General features: G+C 29.2%; 2 protein-coding genes across 3 annotated transcripts; one reads left to right on the top strand and one right to left on the bottom strand.

The window, feature by feature from the left end:
• LOC130678792 (1-phosphatidylinositol phosphodiesterase-like) lies at positions 1-915 on the top strand. Its single transcript, XM_057486275.1, has one exon. It carries the CDS (start codon positions 1-3, stop codon positions 913-915), a length of 915 nt encoding a protein of 304 aa, XP_057342258.1.
• Positions 916-5,228: 4,313 nt separating this feature from the next.
• On the bottom strand, positions 5,229-9,912 carry LOC130675399 (potassium channel subfamily K member 2). Of its 2 annotated transcripts, none has more exons than XM_057481071.1 (4): positions 8,851-9,912; positions 8,632-8,767; positions 7,836-8,557; positions 5,229-7,235 (listed from the first exon to the last, which is right to left on the bottom strand). In XM_057481071.1, exons 3-4 carry the CDS (start codon positions 8,411-8,413, stop codon positions 6,815-6,817), a joined length of 999 nt encoding a protein of 332 aa, XP_057337054.1. In that variant the 5' UTR covers positions 8,414-8,557; positions 8,632-8,767; positions 8,851-9,912; the 3' UTR covers positions 5,229-6,814. The 2 variants fall into 2 exon arrangements, with proteins under 2 accessions (XP_057337054.1, XP_057337045.1); XM_057481062.1 differs by having other exon boundaries at positions 7,836-8,767; positions 8,851-9,331; positions 9,390-9,912.
• Between the last annotated feature and the right edge of the window lie 1,389 nt (positions 9,913-11,301).

Here is an 11,301-nt window from a genome sequence, read left to right as displayed (position 1 = left end):
ATGTGCAACAGCAGTCTTAAGTGTAAAGAGTTCATATACAGACCATATATAGAACGAATTAAGTATTTAGTAAGATTGCCAGACCATAAAAAGTTATGTGAGCTTGCACTTATTGGTACTCATTTATCGCTATCCTACAATGCTGATATAATAGAATTCCGAACCCAAAATTTGAATCTTGCCCAGCAATTAAAATATGGAGTTCGTGTTTTTGATATCAGTGTGCGCTTTCGATCAAATTTAATTGAGAGCTATAGCTATTATGCTAAAACTAATATTGGATTTCATGATTTTCTGCTGGGAGCTGAAGAATTTCTTGATGATAATCCAGGTGAATTTATAATTTTATTGATACGTCAAGTTTTTCCGCCCGAATTCGATGGAATCAGAAGTGATTGTGACATTATTAATTTTTACATCCGCCATGTCGTGGGCGGACGACGTACTGTCACAAAATGGCGGCTTGAGGACACTATTGGGCAGCACCGTGGAAAAATATTGTTATCAAGTTTTGACGATTCATTTAGTGGATGTGCTTTTGATATTCGCAATAACTGTAAGCTTCAAAGTGATATTACATTGAAAACTAAACGCAATAACTATAATGTTCAAGATAAATGGCATGATATCTTTACCTTAATCAAGGATAGTCGTTTTGATAACTATAAATGTTTTCTCAATGAAATACACTTTAATGATGGTTCATTTAACCACTTCAGTATTGCCAAAGAAGGTGGTAATTTTAATAGTAGTTTGTGCGTTAGTCACCCAATAAATCAAATGATGGAAAATTATTTCGAAAATCCACACCGTGCTTTGATTATTGTTGTAGCTGACTTTGTAACACAAGAATTGATAGATAAAATTAACGACAGCAACTTTCCCGATCCATCATGGCGTATTGGATGGGAATGACGATACACTTTAATTAAACCCGATGAAAAAAGATTTTATACAATTGTATAGAATTATATATCAATTATATATGGACTATATATAATTATATATAGACTATATATAATTGGATAGAAAAAATGGCCCGATCCAATTGTATACAATTTGTATAGAAAATTGTATACAATTCTATACAAATTGTATACAATTCTATATAATTATGTACAATTCTATACAATTCTATATATTGCAATTATATAGAAATGTATATAATTATATAGAATTGTATATAATTTGTATAAAGTTGTATATAATTATATAGACTTGTATACAATTTGTGTAGAATCTTATACAATTTCTATACAGTTATATACAATTGGATCGGGCCATTTTTTGTATATAATTTTATACAATTATATAAAATCTTTTTTCATCGGGAAATTATTCATTGTAACCTTTATCACTTTTTTTTTTTAATAAATACTTCTTTTAATTCTCAATGTTCATATCATTATTTATGAAACTAATTACTCATACATGAAAAAAAACTTGGCTATTTTTCATATATTTATATTGGGGACAGTTTTACGTTGACGTAAAAAGTAAAGGGAACTGGTACCGCGGTTGGGTCTCTCCAAGTATACTTCGACCAGAATCTATTTCTTGAGATGGAAGGAGTGTTAGGCCCACAGAGGTATGGACTCGTGGTGGATGTGGTTAGAATCAGATGTCACTGGGGTGAGTTCTTTGGAATATTTTTTCGATCAAAAGTATCGTCTACGATGGGAGATGATAATGTACGAAACGCGTATATATGTCCATAAAGGGGAGGAAACGGACTCTGTTTAAAAGGCTGAATATTTCAAAGTTACTGATCCCCAGTTAGTTCCGTTACCTTGAACAATCACTGGTGAATCTGAATTACGGTTATAATCGTAATTTACGGCATTCGGAAGAATTATGATATTTTACCGTAAATTACGTATCGACTGCAATTTATAGTAAAATAACGTGATTAACAGTATTAATAATATGGAATTTTTATTGTCAAATTACAATAGGAGAAGCGTAATTTACCGTAAAATTGCTGTGGGTCTGCAGTGTTTTGCCGCAAACTACAGTAAGTTCCCGTATGAAAAAGCAATATATGAGCTTCAGTATAATTCAAAATATATGATAAATTATATGGAACTATAAGAAGTCATATATGGAGCCATATACAAAATTTTGCCGAAATATTATATGATTTTATAATTTGCAACATATATCGGTAATATATTTTTTTTACATGCTAACTTATAAATATTGCTTATAATATTTTATACTATACTTTAAGTTATATGATAAGATATATGATTTAATTATATGACTGACATATAATATTTATACGTGTAAATATATAATTATATAAATATATGTTCACATATATTTGTATAAATGTATGTAAATATATATTTATATAGATATATGTTTATATATATTTGTACAAATATGAAACTAGAGATTTCAAGCTATAAAATGCTTTTTTTTTAATCTTGATACGATTATTTTTCATGAAGTTACAGTCTTGCAAAAACCGGTAATAAATTTCTAAAATTTTTTTGTTCCTTTAATTTTTGGTATGAGTGAATTTTTTACATTATTTATGTATAATAATATCGAAATTATTATAATATTGAAATTATAAGTTTATATATAAAACGAGAATATAATTTGAGATGTAATATCATATGTATACAATTACATATATTATAAATTATATGGATTATAATAAGATTGAAATTATAAATTAATTTATAAGATGAAACATATATTTTACGTTATAAATTAATATATAAAGCGGACATATAATTTTTGATACAATATCACATGAATATAATCACATATATTATAAATGATATGGATTATTATAATATTAAACGTATAAATTATTATATATGATAAATCATATATTAATCAATATTAATTATTTTGCCGCCATATATGTTCAGTTATTTACCATATATTTTTTTATATATTATCGACAGTATATGGTTTTTTTATACGGGTTGTCGTAATTTACCGCAATTAGCTGGTCAATACCATAAATTACCGTATTTTATTGTCAATTGCGGCAAATTTTACGTAGAAATGCCGTATTTTACGGTAAATCACTGCAATGTGCGGCCGCACCGCGTTTAGGTTTCACTATATTCTAAAATTGGTGCATTATCGTACGATAGACGGTGTGCTCAGTAAGTTACAGATCAAATTGAACGGAATATAGCATAGTACCGGATAGCTCAGCTGGTAGAGCACTCGGCGCGATACCGAATTGGTCTGGGTTCGATTCCCAGTTCGGGCTGTCTATATTTTTCTCAATTTATCATGAAATTGTCATATTGAGGAGGTTAATTGTAAGTTTAGGTTTCACTATATTTAAAAATTGGAAAATGCACCGCGACCGCGATAAATTTCCATAATTCGGATCCACCAGGGATCACTAGTAAATAGAGAGTAGTCACTATTTCCACTATTTCAAATCAAATAGAGTATCAGCATTGGAAAAATACGTATCAGTAATAATTGACTCTAAAATTGAAAAAATACTTTTGCAACCGTATACAAAATAGCCATTTTTTACTCTCCGTTTAATTATTAAATAACCCTGATTAAAGAACTGAATTCGATCGAATTAAACAGAATTAAATTTTGAATTCTATTTAATTCAGATAAATTCTGTTATATCGGTACCTAACTTAAAAATGAATTCTGTCTGATTCGGCAGGAAAACCCGAATTTGCCCAAATTAAAACGAATTTAAAGAATTCTATTCGGTATAATTCCGATTAATTCGAAAATAATTCTCCAATTTCTAGTTCTGAATCCGAATTAAACTAAATTAAAACGAATTTGAAATTATTAAATCGGTTTTATTCTGTTTAATTCAAATTCAAATTTTGAATTCATTTGAATTCAGTTGTTTAATCAGGGAAAGTAGTTTTATTGGTACAGTAAGTTTATAATATTTTCCGTTATTAAAATCAATTTTTGAAAAAATAAATTAGTTTTGATTAAAGCCCTTTTTTGCCGATCTTTGTTTAAAGTTTGTTTTTTACAATCGGACGATAAATAAAAATTTATGAAATAGATTTCAATTACTGCCCGCAACTATCGAATGATACAAAAAATCAGTCGTTTAATTACTTACATTAATGCTATAATTACTTTGTTATTTACTCAGTTTCACAACAACCCAAAAATAGACTTTTTTTATTTGTAGAAATCCATTGAAAGAAAAAAACCAGTTATTATTTTTTAAATTTGTGCCGTTAAAAAAGTCATCTAATATGCGATTAAAGCGATTAACATGGACTCTATATACATTTTATTTCATAGTATCTACTAATTTAGTAGAAATGTGTTTAAAACATTGTGTAAAATATATATACAAACCATACATAGAACGTATTAAATATTTAGTAAGATTGCCAGATGATAAGAAGTTACGTGAGTTAGCACTTATTGGTACTCATTCGTCGCTATCTTACAGTGCTGATATAATAGAATTTCGAACCCAAGATTTGAATCTTGCCCAGCAATTAAGATATGGAATTCGTGTTTTTGATATTAGTGTGCGGTTACGATCATATTTAATTGAAACTTACAGTTATAGTTCTACGACTAACGTTGGATTTCATGATATGCTACTAGAAGCTGATACATTTCTTGATGATAATCCAGGTGAATTTATAATTATATTGATACGTCAAGTTTATCCTCCCGAATTCGATGGAACCAGAAGTGATTGTGACATTATTAATTTTTACATCCGCCATGTCGTGGGCGGGCAACGTATTGTCACAAAATGGCGACTTGAGGACACTATTGGGCAGCATCGCGGGAAAATATTATTAGCGGGCTTGGATGGGTCATTTGATGAATGCAGTTTTGATATTCGTTATAATTGCGAGTACCAAAGTGACGTACATTCATATGGTCATAAAAAATATGATCTTGCAGATAAATGGTCGGACATTATTGCCTTAATCAATCATAGTCGGTATTACAGGCATAAATGTTACATTAGTGAAGTTAACTTTGACGATGGTTCAAATAACCATCGTGTTTTTGCCAAAGACGGTGGTTATTATAAAGATAATAACGATAATAACGTATGTCTTCAACCATTAAATCTATTAATGACGATATATTTCAAACATTCGCATAATGCCCTGATTATCGTTATTGCTGATCATGTAACGCAAGAATTGATGGACAAAATTAATGACAGTAATTTTCCAAATTCATCATGGCGTATTGGATGGGAATGATAAAATAAACTTAAATTCAAATTATTCATTATAACTTTTTATGAAATTCCTTGTTTTGAATAAATAATAATTTTAATCATAAACGTTTTCATTATTTTTTAGAATACAGTTTTTAGTTACGAACACTGATTCTTTTTTGAGATTATGTACACGGAAAGAATTTTCGTATGAATATTGCCATGTTATTTATTCTAAAAATTACTCTAAATCGATTAATCTTGGGCCATCACGACTTTTTACTTTCGCATTACGAAATTTTACTCTTTCAGTGAGTAAAAATCAATCAGATTAATTTTTACTCACAATTACGAGTAAAAATTACACCTAGCAGCTGTCTAAATAAATTCTCTCTAATTCAATTTTTACTCGTAGGTTATGATAAAAAGTTGATGATTCAATTTATAAAATTTATATTGAATTACAATAAAAATTACAATTAATAGACTGAAATTTTCATAAAAAATCTAAAAATCATCTAATTGCTTTAGAATATGACTTAAAATAAATATTTTGAAAAATAATAAAAAAAAATTACTCTTATTGTGTTGAAAAAGAAAAGATACAAATTTTTTTTTAATTTTAAAGTAAATATTAAGTTATAGAGAGATACAGAGATCGTCTTTTTTTCCAACCCTACGTTTGTGTGCGTAACATATGTAAGTTGTCGCGAGCAAAATAAAAGACATTTAATTGAAGCCGATATTAACCGAAGATTAACGGAGACTACTGAAATATTACTCTGCAGTTTAGAGTAAAAATTACTTCCATACATAAGAAAATTTATTTGAGTTATAAGCAGTTTTTCATCAAAAAGTTAATGGGTTTAGAAGAATAGTATATTGGGGAGTAAAAATTAATCGCATGGAGTAAAAATGAATAGATTAAGATGAGATATTCACAATAATCGATTAAATATAAGACTTTTATTAAATTACTCAGTAGTAGAGTAGAACATGGTCTAGCAACGTTAATATTTAAACAAAAAATATTAAATTTAAAACAAAAAATACCAATTTTTTGCAACGGCCCAGAATTACTCGAAATTACAGAGTAATTTTTATCAAAAAATTCTTTCCGTGTAGAGTCATGTGGGCCAAGCGTGAGCTGTGGGTAAGTGTGTGCAAGCTCATGCATTCCAGTCCGAAACGAATGGGTTTGCGTACACTTACCCGCTGCACACAGTTGCTCCAAATGACTACTTATATTATATACTTATTCATAGACTTATCTCTAGTAGCATTCTTAAAAAAGTTTTATGTAAATTTGTATCTTAAGTCTTAAGCAACTCTACATGATCAATCTTGGACAAGTCTAAGGTAAAATATTTCTGTAAGATATCTCAAGCAAATCTGTTGCAGTACTTGGCTAAAATACTTGCGTAAGACCCATTAGCTTATACTTGCATGAGTTGAATAAAATAGATGTAGTACAGATCAGGTTAATTGATCAAAGAAAGTCAAAATCAAGTTATTTTTTTAACCCGGGTGCAGCAAGATTGTCGCTTGTGTGTCATCTTGAGCAAGTCTATGTAATATCTATCGAAAAATTTTGGTGATCAATGTCTTAACCAGCAACTTTCTATGTAAATTGTTACTTGAGCAACGTGTTCAATTGCCACGACAGCAGTGTACCATTCTATACTTGAACTCTTCAAAAGCGTCAATTATTTCTTCACGCAATTCACGCGCTTTTACTCTAACATCTTCACGCATCAGGTTGTAGCACATCGCAACCAACCCCAGTCCCAAAAGTAAGTAAACAAAATTAATAACTAATTTAAGGTGGCTTCCACTTTTGGCTTCGACGATATTTGCACCTGGTACAAAGTCACCCATGCCTATCTTGCAAAGAGAAGTCACGCAGAAATAAGCGCTGTCCAGATAGTCCCATTCTTCCCACTGTGCGAACATGATAGTCCCTATCAGGATGTAGCCAAAGATTACCCATAGACATGCTGTTGAGGGGACTATTATCCTTTGTCCTGGTTTTTTACGTCCAGTACACTCGTGGAACCATCTGTATAACCATCTGCAATAAGAGGTTCATTACCAGTTTTATTTTCTTTAAGTCATTGGTTTAGGAGCCGTATCATCCCTAGCAGATCCGGATCACGGTAAATTACGGAAGTGACCATAATTTGTCGTAATTCGGATCCGCCAGGGATTAGAGGTCGGTAGTTCCGAGAACATTTCGGATTGAACCTGGAACGTTTCCGGAGCAGAAAGGAACTAGTTCCTGGAATCATATCCGTGGGACTATTTAATGCTTTTAAATCTCATGAAAGTTCAGTTTTTAGAACGTAGACATACAAAATATTCTAGTATACACAACATTACGCTATGCGACCTATATGTTTAAGACGCATTCACGGCGAACTATATTATTTTATACTGAATAGAGAATGAATTATGATTGGTATTCAACTCAAAGTTCCATAAGAAATCACTAATCAAAAATTATTCTGCTGTTTTACTGCTTGTTGGTAATGACGGCAGTCGCGGACAAAAAAGAACTAGTGAGTATACTAAAATGAATTTTGAGGAACGATCGGATACGTATCCGACAAAAGACATAGTTCATGGAACTATACAGATCCGGAACTATCCACCTCTACCAGGAATTACTAACCTGAATGTTTGGGCGAGAACTTTCCCCATGTTCAAGAAATATAAAACGTATAGAGGAATACCAAAAATGGCGTAGACTACAGTAGCCCCTTTGCCCAACATTGTTCTGGGGACTATGTTACCATATCCAATCATGGTAAAAACTGATAAACAGAACATCAATGCAGCAGGTAGTGACCAAACATCTTGAACAGACTTGCCATTGTAACCAAGTTTAACGGCTTTCACTATTTCTATTTGGAATTCTTTCAACAACCCGTCGGTATGGCGTCTAAATGCCGTTTTATTGAGAATATTAACATGTCGATCAGCAGCAGTTGCTGTCCACAATTTTTCACTGTAATTTTTACGCAGCAGCCGCATTTCTTCAATATGAGGATACTCAACTTGTCTTTCGATGCTGATGAATCCTAGAGCACCGACAATTGCGTAGCCTACGACGAGACCTCCGACACCGACTTGGGTACACATAAATGCGACCAATTTTCGGCAGCAGTCTTTTATTTTCTCACGTGGGTCTCCGTTGACTGAAGTTGTTGATGAGTTACAGGATCGTGATGATGATCGCATTTTAGTCATGATTGTATTTCGTTTTATTTTTTATGTGATGTTGATGTTGAAAAGAATGGGAGTACTGATCTACTGAACGATTCAGTTAATTGAGTTGATGTTAAAAGTCGTGTTGATTAGAAACTCGACTCAGTAGATGTTGACTTTTATAATCTGTTGGTATGAAAACTAATAGAGTTGGTTTTAGAACACTTTTTAGGTAAACATTTTGAAAGATGTTGACAAACGTTTTTAAAGTTGACTTAATCCTGTCGATCGAAGTTGACTCATTAAATTTTGAACTGATATCTTCAATGTTGATAGTCAAGTTGCTGTTATCGTCAGAATGATGATGTTGATTACGTAACTTATGCCATCACGAAACTGAAAAATGTTAATAACTTTTTTTAGAAGTTGATAGGGTAGTTTATAGTTGACTTAAATTTTTTAATTTAAAAAATACTTACTTGAGATGTTGATAACTATGATATCATTTTAAAATCCATGTTGATATTGATAAATAATTGTTAATGTCAATATTGATAGTGACTAAGAAGTTGACAATCAATGTTGATGTTGATTTAAAAGTTAGTCGTCAATTATGATGTTGACTCGAAAATTAAAATAAATGTCAATGTTGACTTAAAAATGGACAATTAATAGTGATGTTGAAAAATAATTGTTGACATCAATGCAGACGTTGACTTGAAAGTTGACAGTCAGTGTTGAGGTTGACTTAAATGTTGACGTTGATTCCAAACTTGACAAACAATGGCGACGTTGACTCAAAAGTCACAATCAATGTTAATGTTGACTTAAAAATTGACAATTAATAGTGATATTGATAAATAACTATCGATGTCAATATGGATGTTGACTTAAAAGTTAAGAGACAATGGCGATGTTGAGTTGGAACTTGACAAGCGATGGAAATGTTGAGTTAAAATTCTACAAGCAATTTCGATGCTAACTTAAAAATTTACAATCAAGTTTGATGTTGACTTACAAGTTCAAACTCTCTGCTGACGTTGATAAATAAACGTTGACGTCAATATTATTATATTTAAAAAACTGTTAATAATTTTCGGTTGACTAAAATATTAATAAGTATTGATTCATAATTAACTAAATGTTGACTCTATTGTAGTTGATGTCAGTACACTTTTGTAACTCAAAAAACATTAATGTTGACTTCTTTTTCTTTGTAAAATTCCATCAATTTTAATAGCAACTTAATAAATAATTATCTTTACCTCAATCGTTTATCATAAAAAACATAAATTTTTAGATGTTAAATGCTAGAGGTTACTAACCGTACTGACTACTGTGAATATTTAAAAGCTTTACTTGTCTATCTTTCTATTTTTGAATTCTCAAATGAGTATTTGCTTCGTACACGTGAACCCACAAATACCCACACGGTTATTTACATTCAACACTTTACTGTTTCATTTCATATGTTTATTCCAATATGATGAGGATCCAATGCTGCTATTGGAATCGTTTTATTACCGGTCATATATATTACCACAAACATTTTCAGCATGTACAGACATTTATCGCGCTCTTATTTAAGTACTTGCTCGTAAAAAAAAATTTTTATATCCTTAGAAATAAACAAAAAAAAAATTTGTCGGAACACTTCAAATATTTAAAATAATTTTTATGGTTTTTTTAATGTTTACCAAATGCTTACCATCAGTATTATAGAAAAATGTTTTTTTTTTCGTTTTTAGTATTTCTTAGAACAAAATTTAATTAGTTTAACTTTTATTATGTTAAAAATAGATTGTAAATTTATAATTAAATAATTTTTCTTTTAATTATAAACTAGGACATGATACAATTGCAACAAAGTGAGTTGACAGTTAATCTTTTTGCGAATGTCAATATCATCATATGAACTTTGCATTCATTCATTCATGCATGCCTATATATTTGTATATATATATATATATATATATATATATATATATATTGGGTATGTGCAAATAAAGTTTTAATCGAATGATTCAAATAATACGAAAAATTCGAATTATTCGTAGTTTTTATAATAGAAAAATTTGATTGATGAATTTTTAAAGAATTTATGAATTTGAAAATAATTAAAAAAATTTGAAGTATTTGTAAATTTTTTAGTTATTCAAAAAATTCGTTATATTAAAAATTATTAGGAAAATTCGAAAAATTTATTAATTTTTAAATTTAATGTAAAATTAGAGGTATCCATAAATTTTTAAATAATTCGAAATTCGAATTATTTGTAATGATTCGAATTAATAACAAAAATTTGGAATATTTATGAATTTGTAAATTAATTCAAAAAAATTGAAGTATTTGTAAATTTTTTAATTATTCGAAAAATTCGAATTATTCGTTCAAAATTATTAGGAAAATTCGAAAAATTTGTGAATTTTTATATTTAATGTAAAATTAGAAGAATCCATGAATTTTGAAATAATTCGAAATTCTAATTATTTGTAATGTTTCGAATTAATAACAAAAATTTTGAGTAATTCTGAATTTTGAAATTAATTCAATAAATTTGAAGTATTTGTAAATTATTTAATTATTCGAAAAATTCGAATTATTCGTTCAAAATTATTAGGAAAATTCGAAAAATTTCTGAATTTTGAAATTTCATGTAAAATTAGAAGTATCCATGAATTTTGAAATAACTCGAAATTCGAATTATTTGTAATGTTTCGAATTAATAACAAAAATTTGGAGTATTTATGAGTGTTTAATTTAATTAAAAAAATTTGAAGTAATTGTAAATTTTTTAATTATTCGAAAAATTCGAATTATTCGTAATGTTCAAAATTATTAAAAAAATTCGAAAAATATATGAATTTTTAGATTTAATGTAAAATTAGAAGAATTCATGAATTTTTAAATAATTTTAAATTCGAATTATT

The sequence above is a fragment of the Microplitis mediator genome, chromosome 1, assembly GCF_029852145.1.
Source record: "Microplitis mediator isolate UGA2020A chromosome 1, iyMicMedi2.1, whole genome shotgun sequence".
Lineage (NCBI taxonomy): Eukaryota > Metazoa > Arthropoda > Insecta > Hymenoptera > Braconidae > Microplitis > Microplitis mediator.
The sequence above is the reverse complement of the archived record's forward strand: the minus strand, read 5'-3'. Positions and strand labels throughout refer to the sequence as shown.